The 19918-nt window shown below is 42.1% G+C and overlaps 1 protein-coding gene across 1 annotated transcript in view; it reads right to left on the bottom strand.

The window, feature by feature from the left end:
- SLC22A16 (solute carrier family 22 member 16) overlaps positions 1-19175 on the bottom strand; it is a 48390-nt gene extending 29215 nt beyond the window's left edge. Inside the window, exon 1 of the mRNA XM_050951381.1 lies at positions 19058-19175. Within this exon, the coding sequence (XP_050807338.1) occupies positions 19058-19107 (50 nt within the window). The 5' untranslated portion in view covers positions 19108-19175. The remainder of the gene's footprint in view (positions 1-19057) is intronic.
- Positions 19176-19918: the final 743 nt, after the last annotated feature.

Below are 19918 nucleotides of genomic sequence, written 5' to 3'. Positions count from 1 at the left end.
GTGGAGAAGAAGAGTTGTGATCCAAATTCTGTCCATTGATGCTCATATACAGCTTCCATTGAGGTCAATATGAGCCCTACATGCTCATCCCACACTAAAATCTGGTCATTAGTCCACAGCCATCATGAAGGGAAACACCTTAGTTCTGCACTCAGAACACTAATGTGCATCTTGGATAACTCAATTTAAGTCAATTGTGTGTCACACCAATGTTAAAACCTGAGAACAGAATTAAACCCACAGAATTTATAAGCACTGTCAAGCTGTCTGGAGAAGCTCAAGAGCGTGAGTGCCAAACTCAGGGCAGACTGTCAAGAAGCAGGGCACAAATCAAAAAACTGGTTGTGAGTTCTATACTTAGATTTCACCAACCAAGTAACAGGTGTGAACTCCTTTAACACTATAGCAGCCTAACCATGGAATCACACAGAGTCCCCTTAGGTACTCCGATCTATCTTTCTATCCAGGCAAACTTGCCTTTGTGGTAGTCCCTTGCACCAAAAATCACAACAATATTCAGGTTACTCCCAGTCACAAAGGACCAGTCACTTACCCAAGGTCAACTGCACCTTAGACCTCACACCAGAGACACCTGTAGCCAATGCTATAATAAACTAGCTAAAGATTTATTAACTAGGAAAAAAGAAATGAGAGTTAGTTTACTGTCACAAAGTACTTAATCTAATTTATTTAATATTTCTTCGAAAAGCAGAGTGCATTTGCCATCTAATGCCATGCACCCAGAAGAACTCAGTGGAATGGTGGAGAATTCACTTTTAGTGAAAAAGCATGAAACTTACTTCATTAATGCAACTATATCCATAGAGATTTTTTTTATTTTTACTCATCTTCAATCTTTCTACTGCCAATCCGTTAAAATACTGTTTGAAGCTTATACTACTCTTAAAAGAACACACAGTATAGATTTTAAAACTGGCCCCTCATGCTCTTGAATGACAAGAACTGACCAATCCTGTTTCTGTTGTAAAGGTAAGGCTGCTGACATGCCATTTTCCCTTTTAATATTACTAATGCCAGTAGTTGTGAGCAATCCTGGAGTCTTAAATTCCACCTAATGGGGGGCATCCTGCTCTGCAGGGTGAATTCCACTGAAAAACATTGAATTCCTATAAAAATAATTCTGTCCCTTTCTACAGGAAAGGTGAAATTTTAAGCTAATGGGACCATACACACTTGTACTTAAACCAATAAATTAATGTTTTACATAAACATTTGCTTAATATTGGGAATAATTAACATTTAATTTTTAAAATATATTTAATCAAGAAATATCCTGGCACGAACAAAACATCCCTGCTCCAGAACCACTGACTACTTATTTTCTACCTGAGCAAGCCCAAAATTAGTCAGAGCTAATCAGAAATCCTTAAAAGGGCCCTATATACAAGTCTATATTAATGAAGATCTTTTTTTTGTATTGCCAAAGTGAAGTGCTAGGTGTCTAACCTTACACATCATGTTCTTATCTCTACTGCAGCAACAGCAGCCTGTCCTACTGACTAGCGTACTCTGTCTAAAGGTGATTTAAGATACACAATGTCCCAGTGAAATGTAACACCAGAGAAGTTAATGCTGGGTACATGTCCTTGGCTGAAAATCATGTATGTGTTGATGAAGTGGGTTGCAGATAAACTTAATAAAAAACAAAAAAACAAAAAACTTATCAAGACTGGGTGAAGAGTCAGCTTCTGATGCTGTCCTCATAGCTCATGAAACAACCTGGTATAAGTTTTGTGATAATAAGAAGCAAGCAAGTCAGTCAGCCTCTGATCATTAACTGGCTAACAGAATTCATTAAGAACATCTGAAGTTCTCACTCACAATGATCAACCATATTTTGTGTGACAGATATGGCAATTTCCTGCAGAACCTTTAGGAGATGGTACTGTATAAAGTTTATGTATCATTGTGGGCCAAGATCTCCAGGAATTAAGAACAATGAAGCGTGATTAGGCAAATTTATTCAGGTTATAACCCCTCCAGAGAGGATCACAAATACTAGTTCAAACTGGATTCTCCAGGGATCACAGACAAAAAAAGGACTTCTGGAAAAACAACCTGACTTTAAATGTTTCAGCGTCTTCCTTCTGATCCAGAAAATAGACAGGACATTCTGTCCAAGGTGGATCTCAACCCTTAAAAGTTTTGAAGGACTGATCCTCTACCAGAGCCCCTTCTGCAGTTAAGGGGTTGGGGTGATCACTGGTAAGCTTATTAGCATGTATGTAGGTTCTTTTATTGTTTTTAAAATGTTTTCCCTGTAATGTTTTCACTTTAAGAATAAACATACTTGTTTGGAAAGAGGTGAGTGGAAACTTGTAACTGGGCAATTACACAGTTTATAGTCTCTTAGGAGAAAGCAAAGCAGGCTTGCTTAGGCAGTCTGACCTGCTAGGGAACTCACAGCATAGACAGGGAATTGTGCATCCTGGAAAAACCCAGTCAGGAGGGAGAAAGACGCAGGTCTCCACCCAAGAGAAGGGATAGCTGAGGAACCGGGAGCCTAGAGTGGATGCCTTTGCTAGACCACAAACTGGAAACACAGGTGCAGTTGCCCTGAACTGTGACACTATGTTGTCAATGTCCTATGCAGAACCTGACCCCGAGTCACCTTCCAGTCCTCACAATGGACTGGCCAGTCTTTGAAACAGAAAAGCAGATTAGCTATTATAAGGCCTCAACTGGAGAACTGTGTACAGTTCTTGGTGCCACATTTCAGGAAAGATGTGGACAAGTTTGAGAAAGTCCAGAGGAGAGCAACAAAAATGATTAAAGGTCTAGAAAACATGACCTAGGAGCAAAGATTGAAAACCTGGGTTTGTTTAGTCTGGAGAAGAGAAGACTGAGGCTATGCCTATTGCGGGAGGGATAGCTCAGTGGTTTGAGTACTGGCCTGCTAAACCCAGGTTTGTGAGTTCAATCTTTGAGGAGGCCATTTGGGGATTATCTTGCTTTGAGCAGGGGGTTGGACTAGATGATCTCTTGAGGTCCCTTCCAACCCTAATTTTTCAATCAGTAAAATTTTGTCAGTCAGGGGTGTGAAAAAACCCCACACCCCAAACGACAAAAGTTTTACCGTCGAAAAGCACTAGTGTGGACAGTGCTTTGTCGGCGGGATATGCTCTCCCGCCAACAAAGCTACCACCCCTCACTGAGGGGGTTTTATTTTGTTGGCAGAAGAGCTCTCTCCTGTAGACAAGTAGTGGCTACACTGCCAACCTTACAGATGTACTGCTGTGCCACTGTAAGATGAGCAGTATAGGCAAAGCCTTAAGGTGGACATGATAACAGTTTTCAAGTTGAGAAAAGGTTGTTACAAGGAGGAGAGTGAAAAAATTTTCTCCTTAACCTCTGAGGTAAGGACAAGAAGCAATGGGCTTAAATTGAAGCAAGCGTGGTTTAGGTTGGACATTACGAAAAACTTCCTGTCAGGGTAGTTAAGCACTGAAACAAATTGTCTAGGGAGCTTGTAGAATCTCCATCTTTGGAGGTTTTTAAGAACAGGTTAGACAAACTCCTGTCAGGGATAGTCTAGTTATTATTTAGTCCTGCCTTGAGTGCAGGGGACTGAGCTAGAAGACCTACTGAGGCCGCTTCTAGTCCTACACTTCTATGATTCACTGGTCAATGAGCTTTGCATGAGTGAGGATTTCAGTATTTGGCCATGCCAAGGCCCTTGGGATTCTGCTGGATGGCCTGCATTAAGAGACGGCAGCATTCAAGACTCTTGGTGGCTGACTGAAAGATAATGACTGCACAGCTCCATAGGTTAAGCTGACACAGGAACAGGCACAATGGATTTCTTCCTTCAAACACCTCCTCTTATTTGAACATCCTACAAATTTATTGCCAATGCTAGTTTGTACATTCTTCACCAGATTCATGTGAAGTATCTAGATGCTACAGAGAAAGATGAAAGTGCACTCGAGGTCACTGATTGGTATCTCATGGAAGTTACACAGTAACCCTCAGTTTTGTTACCGGACAATGTTTCCTTTAACAAAGTTAATGGACAACCTTGCCTTTAATTATGTTATACATTTTCCAGTTTGTGCATTCACTGCATGAAGCAATCTTTACCCTATACACACATATATCAGCTGACTTTTATAATTGATGGCACAGTATTTTGTACTAGGCCACCCAAATTATGCAGACTGAGAATCACCACTCAGCAGATCAGGGTAACAAATCTTTACTAAGGAAAAACACTAAAGCAAGCAATGACCAGTTACTTATACATGGGAAGCTCACTGGAACACCACCACATACACTTCCAGGACCAGTCAGCTTTAGCTTCCTTTTATGAGGCTGAGTGTGATGAGGCATACCTCCATACCAATCAGGAGAAGACCAATGAGCTCCTCTGGGCTCAGTCTCTACCAAATAAACATACCTGCAGAGCCTGGATGAAGAAAGGAGAAAAAGGAGATGTGGTCACAGAAAGGGGCAGCATCCAGGAGGAAAGCTGCTGTGCTGACTCTTCCTACAGAGTAACTTAGAGGGAAAGCTGACAAGCCTCTGCCACCCACAAAGGCTTACCAAAACCCCAAAAGACCTTTGAAAGGGGGAAAGCATCTGAAGCTGCCTGAGTGTGACCCCCAAGAAAGGCTCTACCTTTCATGACTATTTATAACTTTTGTTTTCTTTTCTTATGAATATGTATTAGCTTCCTGTTTTCCTATCAATTTCCCACTCTGTCAGTACAAGTTTTGTGCTAACTTAAACAGCTTTTTCAGCCCTGTAATTGCTTGTATCTTCAGTTGTCCTCACAAACATGATTAATCTATGTCTCTCCTACACATACACAACACTAACCATGATTACTTTGCAATTTCTTAAGCATGTGCAACACTGCTTATGCTGAGCTCTGACATATTATCAGAATAGACTCAGGCCTGAATATTACTTCACTCCCAATACTGTCCTACAGCATTTGCAGCATGATGATCTAACTGATAAGCATTTTTATGTCTGTCTGTCAGCTGTTCCGTTACAGAGCCTTAGTAGCACACAAGACATTACCTTACTTCTCTGCCCATACTCCTTGGTAAGGCACATGAACAGATTGATAGGTTTTATTAAAGTAGCTTTGTAGTGAAGTCTTATCAATATGTCATATATAAACACACATTGTTAATAAGCATATTTAAAAGCATCTTAAATATGTTTTCTCTCTCTCTCATTATGTGTAACAGGGGTAGGCAACCTATGGCACGCATGCCGAAGGCGGCACGTGAGCTGAGTTTCAGTGGCACTCACACTGCCCGGGTCCTGGCCACTGGTCCCATGGGCTCTGCATTTTAATTTAAATTTTAAATTAAGCTTTTTAAAATGTTTAAGAACCTTATTTACTTTACATACAACAATAGCTTAGTTATACATTATAGACATAGAAAGAGATCTTCTAAAAACATTTAAATATATTACTGGCACACAAAACCATACATCAGAGTGAATAAATGAAGACTCGGCACAGCACTTCTGAAAGGTTGCCGAATCCTGATGAATAATGACTGAACTTCACTTTTATTTCTTTGTAACTTGGCTTGGCAAGAATTAATTTTTTTTTGTAGTTTTGACAGGGAGCAATTTTTATTTTTAAGTATTATTTTTCTATTTGTATCTATTTGAATTTTCTCAGTTGTCCAAAATTATGGGTTTTAAGCATTTTTCCCTACTTTTATCTATTTCAATGTTCACAGTTGTTGGAAAATAAGGGGGTGGTGGGCTTAGGGTTAGGGCAGTGCTGAGAGTGAGACTACAGGGAGCTCCCAGTGTGGTCAAGGGGCCCGAGACACCTGGGTGCAAGGTGTGGGGTAGACTGTAGTGCTGTCCAGTGGTGCTTAGACCCCCCAGCCAGGGCTGCAATGAGGAGGACCAGCCACTGGCCACACCACTGCTGAATGGCTCATGCCCAGAGACAGCCCTTTTACCCCTGGCCAGTGGGTGAATGAGGGCAATGACAGCAGGGCTTCAGAGGGCTCCCTGTGTGACCAGTGACACTGGATCCCTGGGGGACACTATATGCGGAGGAGGCTGCACTTATTGACTATTATCAATGGATTTGTTTTTGTCTATTTCTGTGTGTCAGGTCATAGTGTCCAATTTACAGATGTCTAATGATTTAACTCAAATCCTGCCGAGCCTATTTATAACACACTTGCTCTGTAATAAAAAAGGTGAAAAATATCAAACATAAAACCAAATATTCAATGGCCCACATTAAATACCTAACATGCACTTGATAAACTTGAAAATCATTATGAAGTAATTTTATATCTTATACTACTAATATGTAAGAATATTTGTCATGTAATTCAATATAGAAAACTGCACAGCTTTAAAGTTCTTCCATTTATTTTGAAATTAACAGGACTAATGCAAGTAAACAGAGCCATTTACAACCAATTGTCCTAGTTGATGGGAGCCATCAAGATTCCAAACCACCATTAATGGCACACACTTTGCATAATTACAATAGGACCTCAAAGTTATATTTCATATTTCTAGTTTCAAATACAATAGCGATACATTTATACTAATAGGATGGCCACACTCAGTAGATTATAAGCTTTGTAATGATATCTTACAAGAGACTTTTGCATGAAGCATATTCCAGTTACATTATATTCCCACATTTTCATAAAATCATATGGAGTGCAACGTCACACTAGTAAAGATCACACATAAACCAGATTATACATACAGTTTATCACTTACCTAACAAATTTTATTAAGTTTATTTCACATTCTAGCTTCTCCCTGAAATTTTAATAAGAGGAGGAAAATTTGTTTTTTAGAGTGAATTTATTCAGTTATTCCTAAATATTTTATTTCCATAGATGTCTGAGAGAACTGACATGAAATTTTGACCTGATTCAGTTTCATTCCTCATTAATACAGTAGCTTTGTCTTTTGAATATTCACTTTGTAACCCAATATATGGTTAAAATTACCTAGTTTCTGTAAAAATACAGTTATTAAGGATATGGGGTGTGTAAAACATTTAAATGTATCACCAGCATAAAGGGCTATTTTATGCTTTCTGGTTTCATTTGTATGTCCTATAAATTCCCATTACCACTAACTTTCTCTGCAAGTGGTTCTATTTTTAGGGTAAATAAATTGGTAAAAGTGAACATCCCTGTCTTCTTCCTCTTTTAATGAGTATTTCTTTATTAATGGAGCTCTTTATTATAATAATATATTATATTTTGGGGGTAAGTATAAAATATTTGTTTTCTAATTGTCAGACCAAATCAATATATAGTTCAAGAAAGTCATCAGAAAAGGCCACTCAGAGCAAATTTCTGTTTCTTTATCCAGGCTGAGGAGATGAATTTAACACACACCATAAATTGTCTGAGTACTGTTTTCCAGAGATTAAATATGTCCGGTCTTTATGAATCTATCAGTTGTTTAACTACTGCCTCTAATATTGTTGGCGATACATTGGAAACATTTTAATGTGTACATTCAGAAGGGAAATTGGCCCTCAGTCAACTGTTGGTTTTTACTTCTTGTGCAATGGTGTGGCGATAGCATGCTGCAGTTTCTGGGAACTTACCCTTCCCTGTATTTTTGTACAGACCCTACTTGATAAAATGATTGATTCCTTCTAAAAAGTATGCTTTTTCTTTTTTATTAGCAGTCTCGTTCTGGACTTCTTGTTTCAAGCTTCAGACACTGGTTCATCTAAACTAACTGTATCTTCTTCCAAAAATAAAGGTGTTTTTGTTTTTCTCTAGCTGTTCTGAGGGATTTACACATTGTGATGCATATAAATTAGTATTCAAATCCTGAAAGCTGGTATAATAGCTATTGGATTTTTTGTCATACCTTCCTTGGTTTTCAATTAGACAAATATCCTGTGGGTTCATGGGAAAGCTAAGACAAAATCTTATCAGGTTTATTGACCTTTCTAAAGCAGAATCTTTCGATTAGCTTTACTGTGACTTTGGCTCTTCAGTCCGCAGAAAACTGAATTTTCCTTCCCCTTACATTTATTAATATTCTGTATTGCTCTTGGCTTTTTGTATCCTTATGTAGAGTAGCCATTCTTTTGGTTTCTTCTCTTTCAAGGAAGCCAATTCATAATTTATTCTTTAAATTGCTAGCTATTTAAAGCAATCTCCATAAATTACAACCTGTTTTCTATTTTAAGATTGTACTGTATCATCTCATTTTACATATTCCAGAATCTCTCTCTTACTCAGTGTCACTACCTATGTGTTCTGCACTAGCGTATCGTATAATATCGAGTTCTTTCCTTGTTTTTTCTCTTTTTTAGTGGATTGTACAATAGCCCCCCTCTAGGAGCATGATCTGAAATAATACTATTGTCTATCCCAACAATACTATAATTGTCTATCCCAAGGCTGTAGCCTTTGGGAGGTGAGCAAGTTTTCCCATGTATGATACTGCAGTCCATCACAATTTTATCTTGTTTTTGTTCAATTTTAGATATACTTCCCTGGCTCCTTCTGGAAGGCATATGCAGTTGATCTCATGATTTGTTCAATTGCAGGCATTTGTACAGAGCTCTTTTTAGTGCACAATTTCAATTGCTTGGGTCTATCCAAAAGCAAAGCTTGCATGACTTCTCAATGGCTATCATGTTGTTCATTTAATTTGTGGGTTCAGTGACTTCAGCAACTGTGAGAGTGCTGGCCAACCGCAGCTGTACCAGCACTCTGATCACTAAATCATCAATTACATTGCCCAGGAGTCATCCCTGAGGGGGAAGCTGTGCCTACTGTATAGATTGGGATGGTTTGAGGAAAGCCCCAAAAGCTACTTAGCCCATTACCAAAGAGGGGTGGTGGGAGGAGAGAGATTGACAGGCTTTTCAGAGTCGGAGCCAGGAAAGATCTCAAAGGGGGAAGATACTTTCAGTCTCCCCCGCTCCTTGGCTAAGTGTGTGCCATTGTAAATACAGAGCTGCACAAGTCTGTAAGGGCGGTGCAAAGGACACTAAAAATGAATTGCACAAGGTGTTTCACCAGAAGGTCTCTGAGCAGTCTGTGGCTAGAAAAAAGAGACAGGAGCGGGATGATGCCCTGTCAGACAAGGTGGGTTTGTCTGAGGTCATAGCCAGCAGGAGGGTTCAGTGGCCTCGACACTGGTGGAGACCCTGCAAAGGCTAGTGAAAAAACAAGAGGAGATGCACAAGACTCTGTAAGGTTTCCAGCAGTCACACCACCTGGAGAGGCAGGCATTGCTTGCCTAGTAGGCACAGCAGCAAAAGAATCTGCAGGGCGTCATCAAAGAGCAAGAGAATGTTCAGCAGCAGTTACTGCAAAGGATAGTGAGTCCCTTGGTAAGGAATGGCAGTTGGGCACAGGGACTGGACCCTGGAAGATGGGCTGCTATGGATGACCCCAATATATTCCTGGGTATCTTTGAGAGGGTGGCTTTGGGTGCAGGCTGGGACAGAGGAGCCTGGACCCTGCAGCTAGTCCCCTATATGACTAGGGAAGGCCAAGTGACCTAGATGGCACTAAGGGTATGTCAAAGCAGCAGAGAATCCTGTGGCACCTTATAGACTAACAGACGTTTTGGAGCATGAGCTTTCGTGGGTGAATATCCACTTCGTTGAATGCAACAGGGTATGTCTACACTGCAATGTAAGCCCAGATTAGTGGGACTTGAGTCACCTGATTCCGGTTAGCGACCCCAGGGCTTGAGCATCTGCACTGATTGTTCACCCTACGGTAAGAATTTTCCAAACCAGGCTCAAACCTGGGGCTCTGCCATCAATGCTGTAGCACACAGATCTCAGTCAAACCAAACATATCCCAGACTCCCTAGCATCTTCTTGAAACGTGGCTGTTCTAGCCCTTTGACTGTGGTGCACTGTGGGAAAATTTGACAGTCCACCCTGCCCACTACAGGAAGTTTGAACAGCCTGACAATACATCCTGCTGAGCAGACTTTCTGCTGTGTGTGCTCGCAGCTATTGGAGCCAGCAACATGGAGGAGACACTTTCTGAAGAGCTTTTCTTGCTGGCTCTTTCACTCTCAAGTCAGGAAATGAGCAGAGCTTCATGAGGCACTGGTGGACATTGCAGCAGCATTTCCTGAATCACTAAAGGCACTCAACAGAGCTTATGACTGAGCAGGAAAAAGAGGAGAGAGGTAGGCGATGACAGAGATGTGGCAGACTCGAACTGGCTGATGCTGCTCATGACACTCAGTTTAGCTGCTGATGCCCCCCTGCGTAGACTGGCACTTCTGGCACAGGGCCACAAGCACAGACCAGTGGGATCACATTGTCATGCAGACCTGGGATGACCAGCAGTGGGTCCAGAACTTTCGCATGAAGAAAGCTACATTTCTGGAGCTTTGTGAGCAGCTTGCCCCAAGCCTCCAAGGTAAAGATACATGCATCAGAGAGGCCTTGCTGGTCCAGAAGCCGGTTGCTATAACAATCTGGAAGCTGGCTACCCCAGACTGCTACTGATGGAAGTTTCTGAGGCAATCAGAGGTGTGGTTTACCCCAAGGTGGCAGACATAAAAGTCCATGATGCCAGGGTTTTTCACTGGTCAGGAGTCTATATTCATGGATAGGCTGGGATACTATTCCCACCAAACGATATTGTCATAAACAGAGTTACTGTTCCCTTTGATATTCTGGGAGACCTCATGTATCCTCTTTTGCTTTTGGCTTATGAAACTGTACCCTGATTTCTGAGGACATGGCAAAAGAAAGTTTAATTACACTCTCAGCAGACGTAGAATGGTTGTTGAATGTGCTTTTGGCAGACTGAAATCCCATTGAAAATGTCTACAGACCAATTTGGATTAGAGTGTCATTAATGCTGTCCGCATGACTAGGGCTTGCTGTGCTCTTCACAACCTTTGTGAAGCCAGAGGTAAGCCATTACTTTCTGAATGGACCTATGACAGTGAGAGGCTGCCGAATCAGTACACTGAGCCAGAAAGTGCACCAGTCACAGCTGAAGCTTGATACACCTGGTCAACAGAAGTCAAGGATGCATTGTGCTCCCATATTATGGACTTGCGTGGCCCAATGGGAAAGGAAGAATAGTACCTTTATGAATGTGCTTGTGGGGGTGACTGATTGCCATACAATGTACTTATGATTGACATGACCACTTATCAAATGGGGGGTAGGCGGGTGCCGATTCACAGTATGGATCAATGTAAGGAAGTGATTGAAGTATGGATTGATTTAGCTAACTGTACAGAAGAAGAATGTTTGCATAGTAATTCTTATTGTCCCTGATCATGTGTTTCCCTTTATTATTTCAAATACACATTATATGATGCAAAACACTGATAACAATACATTTTCTTGATGAAATAAAAAACTCTATTTATAAACATGTATTATATTAGTGCAACATTCACCTATTGGCAGGCAGATCAGCTGCCAGTACCACACCAAAACATCAGTAACAACAGAACCTTCAAGGAAAAAAACCTCCAAACCAAAAGTACATGAACAAGTGCAAATAGTAAAACCACTTACAAGATAGATGTGCCCTACCATGGCATGTCCCCTGGTCTCCTTTCCCTTCTTCCCCTGTTTGCCGTGAATTTGGCACCAACAAAGGGAGATAAGAGGCATCCACCAGAGAGGAGGTCAGTCAGAGAACTGCATGGAGCAAAGTTGCCCTGCTCAGCTCCTAATGGACCCCTATTGGGAAGCTATTTATATCATAACAGAAAGATGTGGTGCTTGCTTTGAACCTATCAGAGAACCAAAAAAAGAAAACAAGTTTCCTTTATTCAGGGGAATTATTCATCAAAGAAGATCCTCACATGCAGCTCTTCAGCATGACTACAGTATCTTCAGCACATCAGAAATCACATGCCAAATATGCTCAATCAATCTGGAAGAATTCTTCAAGCATGAGAATCAGGTTTTCCTACAATAAGTATCCCATAGGAATAAAACACATGAATGCACACAGATAGATCTTATAAAACATCTAGACAACAAACAGTTAATCATCACTGAAGTTCCACTGCTCCTACTGATTTCTGACATGAAAATATGAGCTGCTGCAACAGTTCTGTGCAGATGCTATCACTTGGCACAATTAAGATGTTACAGGAATACACTGATGAAGTTTTTCTGTCACACATCCACTCCCAACTAGAACCCATAGGTGGACACTGATTTGAGATACTTAGTTTCTAGAAAGTGTGAAGCAATCAACTGAGAGAAATGTGGTGCTAGTGTTCATAAATATGCATTTTCCAAAGCTCTGTACAAGTAAACAGGAATAGCCCCTGCAAATCAGAGGAAATAATACTAAATTCTTGAAGCTACCAGGTCAAAATGTTGAGGGAAACTGTGTTCTTCTCACCCTTAAGATACAGCACCAGTTATAATCCATCATGCTCATATAATATTTGCATCATGTCCCATGTTGCAGATGCAGCTTATCATGTACATTACAAAATAATGATTAATTCTGTACTGACAGTCATTGTGACTTTTTTCAAGTGAACGTTGTGCCTGACCAATTACCCATGTGCCTGAACTGCTTTTGGGTTTGGTAAAAATTACAGATTCTTACCAGTCTGTGAAACGTAGCTCACAGTCCTACACTATTTAACATTTTTATCATTGACCTGCATGAAGATATAAAATCATCATTGGTAATGTTTGCAAATGACACAAATATTGCGGGAGTGGTAAATAATGAAGACTGACAGAAGTGCTACAGAGTGACCTGGATCACTTGATAAGCTGAGTGCAAAAAAAAAAATATTTTTAACTTTTCATTTAGCCATATTAAAATTAAAGTCACACTTTGAGGAACAAAGAACATAGGCCTTATTTACAGAATGGGGGACTCTATCCTGAGAAACAGTGACTCTCACAAGGACTTGGGGGTCATGATGGATAATCAGCTGAACATAGCTCCCAGAGCAATGCTGCAGTGAAAAGGGCTAATGTGACCCTTGGCTGTATTAATGGAAATATCAAGTAGGAGTAAGAAGGTTATATTACCGCTGTATTTGGCACTGATGTGTCTCCTATTGGATCTCTATTATTAGATCTTGTCTTAACAGATAAAGAGAAACTGATCACGGAAGTAAAAATTAATGGTCGCTTAGGCACAAGTGATTATGACTTGATCACATTTATAATGTGCATGCAGAATAAAGCTCAGAACAGTAATATATACACGTAGTGCTTTAGCAGGGCCAATTTCACAAAGCTGAAAACAATTATGAGCCATAGCAACTGGGAGGAAGAATTTAATCAGGAAAATGTGATTGATAATTGGGAAGTATTTAAGAACTCTTTACTAGATGCCCAAAAAGCCACAATTCCACAATCAAGGAAGGCGATGGTACTTGTTGAAAAAAATGACCTGGTTTAGAGGGGAAGTGAAAGCAGCTATAAAAAAGTCACAATATATAACAAATGGAAAAAAGGGGAAGTTGATAGTAATGAATAGAAATCAGAAGTTAGGAATTGTAGAAAATTGATAAGGGAAGCCAAGGGACTCAAAGAGAAATCTATGGCCAGCAGAGTTAGGATAATAAAAAGTTTCTTAAACATATTAGGAACAAAAAGAATCCTGACAATGTTACTTCTCCATTACTAGATGAAAATGGAAGAATTATCAGTAATAATACAGAAAAGGTGGAAGTGTTCAATAAATATCTCTGTTCTGTATTTGGGAGGAAAATAAATTCTGTAGTCTCATCATATGGTGATAACACTCTTTCTATTCCACTAGTATCTCCGGGGGATGTTAAACAGAAGCTAATAAAGTTAGACTTTTTAAAATCAGCAGGTCCGGATAACTTGCATTGCTGGACTATTAATGTTGAATTTGAATAAGTCTTAGAGCAAGCTAACACTGTGCCAATTTTTAAAAAGGGTAAATGGGATGACCCAGGTACTCATAGGCCTGACATTAATCCCAGGCAGGATAATGGAGTGTCCAATATGGAACTTGATTAATAAAGAATTAAAAGGAGAGTAATGTATTTAATGTAAATCAACATGGACTTATAGAATATAGATCTTGTGAAATTAACTTGTACTCTCCTCAAAAAAAAGATGTGAAGTTTGGTTGATGGTTGTTGACATAATATAATTAAACTTCTGTAAAGTGTTTCACTTGCTACTGCACATTTTGATTAAAAAACTAGAACAATATTACAGATACAGGATGTGGACATGAGGCTGAAGACAATCCTAATGGGAGCAGGAAAGAATTCACTCATTGTCCTTCATGATGGAACAAATGATACTGTGAGATTCTCCCTGGGATGCATTAAGACAGATTATGCTAGGCTAGGGAAGACAATTAAAGAAATGTAGGTTCAGGTGATCTTCAATGGGATTATACCTGTCCCTAGAGGAAAAGAACAAAAGGCAAGACAAGATTATGATGATCAGCAAATGGCTCAAACAATAGTGCTATAAGGAGGGTTTTGGAATATTCAACCATTGGGAGGCATTCACAAACAGAGGATGGTTCTAATGGGATGGACTCTATCTGAGTAGACAGGGAAATAGACTTCTGGGGTGGAGGTTAGCACAACTGATTAAAAGAGCTTTAAACTAAGACTTTGAGGGAGATGGTTGGGAGATGCTCATGTAATCTTCACACCTGATTCTAATATTGAGCGGAAGGAAAATCAAGTAAAAGGAGTACAGCAATGGAGAAAGGAACAGAGGGTAGGAGAATGGACAACAAAAGGAAAGATAGAGCCAGTACCACTGACAGTACCAGTCAGGTAGGTGGTGATGGCAGTAAAATGACTACATAAATTAGGTGAGGAATCTGCATGAAGCCAAGCAGAAACAAATAAGATGTGGTACATCAATGCAAGAAGCCGGCATAACAAAATGGAGGAACAAGAACTACTGGTGCAGGAAGTGAAATCGGATATTATAGGGACAACAGAAACATGGAATAGTAATCATAACTGGAACACAGGTACTGAAGGGTACGTGCTGTTCAGGTAGCTGTAGAGTAAGGTGGTGATTGGTTGAGTTACCTCTGATGTCACAATGGTCTAGGACTCTTGGCATGGCATAGATACATGCTTTACAGTAGCTGAACGCCTATGTTAGCATACAATTCATAAAATCAAAATGGCTGAACTTAAAAACTGAAAGGTAATGACCATGAAATCCAGTGATGATCCAATCTAGTGATACTGAAAAAAAAGAGCTCTGAACGGTGCTTGTAGTTGCTTCCACTGATTCACGCTGACTCAATGGGCATTCTAGGCTTCAGAGTGACAAATACAGTGACAATCCTGGAATCTTATTATATAGATTATAGAAAGACTGAAGTATCTTCATTGTTATGGTTATGCGTAGCTCTGTTAGAAAGTGGACTATGACCACCTGTTCCTCCACAGTAAATTGAGTGAACCGAACCCAATTGTCCTTAAATTTCTTATGCATGTGAATTCATATCTGCCAGAATTGTGTATTTTGAAGAAGTCTGGAAGTAAACTTTCATGACATTTTTGAGATAAGAGAGGTTGGAAAATCAAAAATACACTCTGTACAATTATCTTCTTTTTCTCTACGAAGGAATGGTGTCTGAGTACTTCTGAGATGGTTGGGGTTTTTTGTTATTTGATAAATCTTTTGTGAACCTTGGGAATTCCCTGTGGCCCTATGAACATAATAATTTACACAGGGGGTGGTACGGCCACAACAAGATCTGTGAGCTATGACTTACGAGAGGGAATATAGGGCTATTCATGGAGAGGAGGAGTCTAGAAGAGCTCTGAGTGAAACGGAGAGGGAGAGTCTAGCACGGAATGGATGGGCTGGAGACAGATAAGGCCCCAACAAGTGGGAAGGAGAGGGAAGGCCTCGCACACGGAACTCAAATACTGCTGTTAGGGCAGTGGGCACATATAAAAACTTAGATGGACTAGTATAGACCTGGGGGTCTGGATGTGGAAGAGCTCCAATGTAGGACTCTCTCATCCAAAGTAGTTTTTATAAGGAACACAGACTCCTGCTGAATTTATAAACACAGGAGTAGTTCTTGCACAGGGTTTCTCTTTGCTCCAAATTGTAGCAACTCCATCTAACATAATGCAAGTTTCCACACACCAGCAGTATAAAAATATTTTTTTAAAGTTAAGTACATCAACCAAACGTTTTGTTAAAATTAAATTAAAGTAGCAACTATACTATTAATTGATAAGAATGCTATTAGAGCATTTAATTTATTAAGCAAAAAATGTAAAGTTAGAAAATTTGAAGTCAGATTTAAAATCAAGTGTTTGAAAGACAGGAATTTAGATCATTACCATTCAAAAAAACCTATACTTCACAAAATGTAGAAATATTTCACGAAGAAATCTACAAATAGGGTAAATCCTGATCCCTTTTCCCTTGGCATTTTTCCTCATCTATTTTAATTAAAGTATAAGCCAAGACTTCCCTACAACCTCATGGAAAGCTCTTCCTGACTGCCCATACCCCGGGTCCCCTGCAGCCATTCAACACCGTCCCCGTTTCCCGCCCTCTGACTGCCTTGACCCCTATCCACACCCCTGCACACCCCTTCCCACTATCCAACTCCACCTGCTCCCTGCCCCCTTACTGTGCTACCTGGAGCACCAGTGGCTGGCAGCGCTACAGCCGCTGCCCAGCTGGACCCAGCCATGCCACCACGCAGCACAGAGCACCGGGTCAAGTCATGGCTCTGCAGCTGTGCTGTCCGGCCGCCCAGGGCATTTGCGACGGTGGCACGGCACACTGAGGCTGCGGGGGAGGGGGGAACAGCAGGGGAGGGGCCAGGGGCTAGCCTCCCGGGCAAAGAGCTCAGGGGCCGGGCAGGAGGGTCTCACAGGCCGCAGTTTGGCCACCTCTGCACTAGTGGTTCAGATCAGAGACTGGAATCCTGACACTCATCCATCCTCTTGGTATGGGTAGCTCATATATTACTCTCTATATTTATTCCAGACTAAACCTGGCTCAATTCACCATTCTGTGATGAGCCAGACACCATACTCTTCTCCATTTATCTTCCCAATAATGGTCAGAGACTTCACACTCCAAATACAGGCCGGAGAACAACTTTTAAACCAACTTTCCTGAATTTATGAGCCCGAGACAACCTCCCCCACCTTCACTCCCATCCCCCCAGCAATAACGTACTCATCTTCACAATATTGGTTTCTGATAGACATCAGAAGGGGAGAATCCAGGTTATTATTATTTTTTTATTGCAGTTAGTGTCAGAAGGCCCCAATCAGGATCATAGCACCATTGTGCTAGGCACAACTCAAACATGAATGGACACAGTCCTTTTCTTGATAACAGCAGACCATACTGCTATAATTCATATATGCAACAGGGAGGAGGTAATTTTTTTAACATTAGCTCCGTGTTTCTTTTCAAACATTTGTTTTATTTTAATTATTGCAATTTTCTAATATTGGTATTACAAATTATCTTTTTACAGCCTTAATGACATATTTTGTTTTGAAATGGCTTTGGACAGGGCCGTGATCTGACTTTTCAGTGATAGCAAAACTTTGAATTAATGTACTTTTACAAAAACTGGGATGAGTGGAACAAGTGGGGGAGGGCAGGAGGGAAATAAAAGACTTGAAATATTGAGAAACTGCTGGAATATTTTAAATGAAATGCTGAACGCCAGCTTGAAATTATTTTCATTTATGTTTAAATCAACAATTTGTATGTACATGACAGAATCAATATTTGAATGGCTGTAGGCACCAAAGTAGATTTTGAAAGGGAGCCAGATAAAAAAAAGGATTAGTATTAACCATGCAAATTTAATGCTTTTAACTAAAAGTGATTTTTTTTTAAATTAACAGCTGGCCATTCTTTACTGTATGAGCTGGAGTTTAAAATAACCAAACCAGTTCCAAAATACTATCAGTCATGTTCGGATTGCTCAGAATCTAACCGTGCAGAAACTATTTAAACCATATATAGCACAACATGATTTATATGAGCTTATAAAAATAGGTTGACAGAGGAGGAGATTTGATTTGCTAACAAGGATTCTCAGCTGTATTATTATGCATGAATCAAAACTAATTAAACACACCATTAAAGCAGCCATTTCATAATTGATGAAGGAGCTCATTTGGGGTTAAAACAATTCTTGTTAGGCAATGACGCTAATCCTAAAAACAATAATAAAGGTTACTTACGTGTACTGGGAGGGGAGGAAGGTAATACATCCTAATAGGCCAGGACTTTATTTGTTTCTCCAGCTGTAACTTTTTGAAAACTTGCATAGCTCAGGCTGAATACATATTATTAAGTTTTTGTAATTTAGGGCTTATCCTGTGAGGTCCTAACCTGACCTAATGTAACTCTTACCAAATGCCAAAAGAAATACAGCCATTGACTTGAGTAGGAGCAAGACTAGTTGGCAGGCTGCCTCATTATTAAATTCTTCCCTCATTATGTGCGAGAAGCGCTGTGAAGAGAGTAGTTAAGAAAACTGTCTCTAAGGCGCTAGTAACTGCTTTCACCAGGAGGTACTAGGGGCACTTCGAGAGCTGAGCCACATGCCAGAACTTGTGCTCTCACTAGCAGCAGCAACAACAAAATCAGCACGTACTTGGAAGCGCTTCTTAGCTCGCTGCTGGGCTGTAGCTGGGACTACGGGCCAGATGCAGATAATGTGTTTTTGTGAGGTGGGACTCAGCACAGCACATCTCCCCCCGGGAGCCCTAGACACGTCCGTGGGAAACACCTGCCTGCCACCAATGCACGACGCCGCAAGCCCGCCCTTTGCCTGCGGAGTGCAGGTGCGCCCCCGGCAAGCGGCAGCGGGGTCTCGCAGCCCGCCGGGCGGGTACGAGGTAGGTTTGACTCGGTATTTTGAAGCGTGGCAGCCCCCGGGGAGCCAGCAGGGCAGGGACCCGCCACGCTCCTCCTCGGCCGTGAGTCCGGCATCCGCTGCTTCCCAGGAGCTCCCCCGCTGCCCGGGAGCAGGCTCAGGATGACTCAGTTTCCCTGGGAAAACACCCGCCCCGCGCTGCCCTGCCCGGCGCTGGGGTCCCGTCCCGCTACCTGCCGAAGTGTCCCACGGAGTCGAAGAGGCGCTCCCAGCGCGCAGCCATGGCGGGGACAGAGGGGCCACGTTGCTGGCCCGGCGGCGGGCGCGGGAAGAGTCATTCTCCCCGGCCCCCGCCCACCAGAGCCCTGGGTGCGGACCGCCGCTAACCCCTCCCCCGTGCCCCGCACCGCCGCGCTCGGAGCCGGCCAGCCCGAGCCCCCCCGCCCCTTGCCCCCGGAGCACCAGGGGCTCCCACACAACTGCTTCCCGCTCAAATGTCTCCATAGCCCAGGTCAGATAACCCGGGGATGGGCCTCCTCCTCCCCACCCCTGCCCTGCGTGAGGGGCTCCACTCGATCCCTGCTACATGTGAGCAGGGTTGGGCAGGCATGGGTGGCATCTTGGTGGTGCCCAGAACCCGCCCCCCCCGCAAACTCTATGCCCCCAAACTCTGCCCCCACCTGCCTAAGGCTTTGGGCTGGGGGGGTGTGGGGTGCAGGTCCTGGGCTGGGGATTAGGGTGCAGGAGGGGTGCAGGCTTTGGGATGGAGTTTGGGTGCTGGGTGCTGGCTCTGGGAGGGAGTTCGGGGGTGGGAAGGGGGAGGGGGTGCAGGGTCTGGGAGAGGGTGGGATAGGAGGGAGTGCAGGGGTGAGGGCTGTGGGGTTGAGGATGAGGGATTCATGATGCAGGAGGGGGCTCAGGGCTGGGGCAGAGGATTAGGGTGCAGGGGGATGAGGGCTCTGGCTGGGGATGAGGGATTTGGGGCATTGGAGAGGCTCAGGGCTAGGGCGGAAGGGCAGGGTAAGGGCAGCCTGCCCTGCCATTAGGGGATGGGGGCACTAGACAGCAGTTCTGCTGGGAGCCGCTCCGCATAG

Source organism: Gopherus flavomarginatus, chromosome 4 (assembly GCF_025201925.1).
Source record: "Gopherus flavomarginatus isolate rGopFla2 chromosome 4, rGopFla2.mat.asm, whole genome shotgun sequence".
NCBI classification, from domain to species: Eukaryota; Metazoa; Chordata; order Testudines; family Testudinidae; genus Gopherus; species Gopherus flavomarginatus.
The sequence above is the reverse complement of the archived record's forward strand: the minus strand, read 5'-3'. Positions and strand labels throughout refer to the sequence as shown.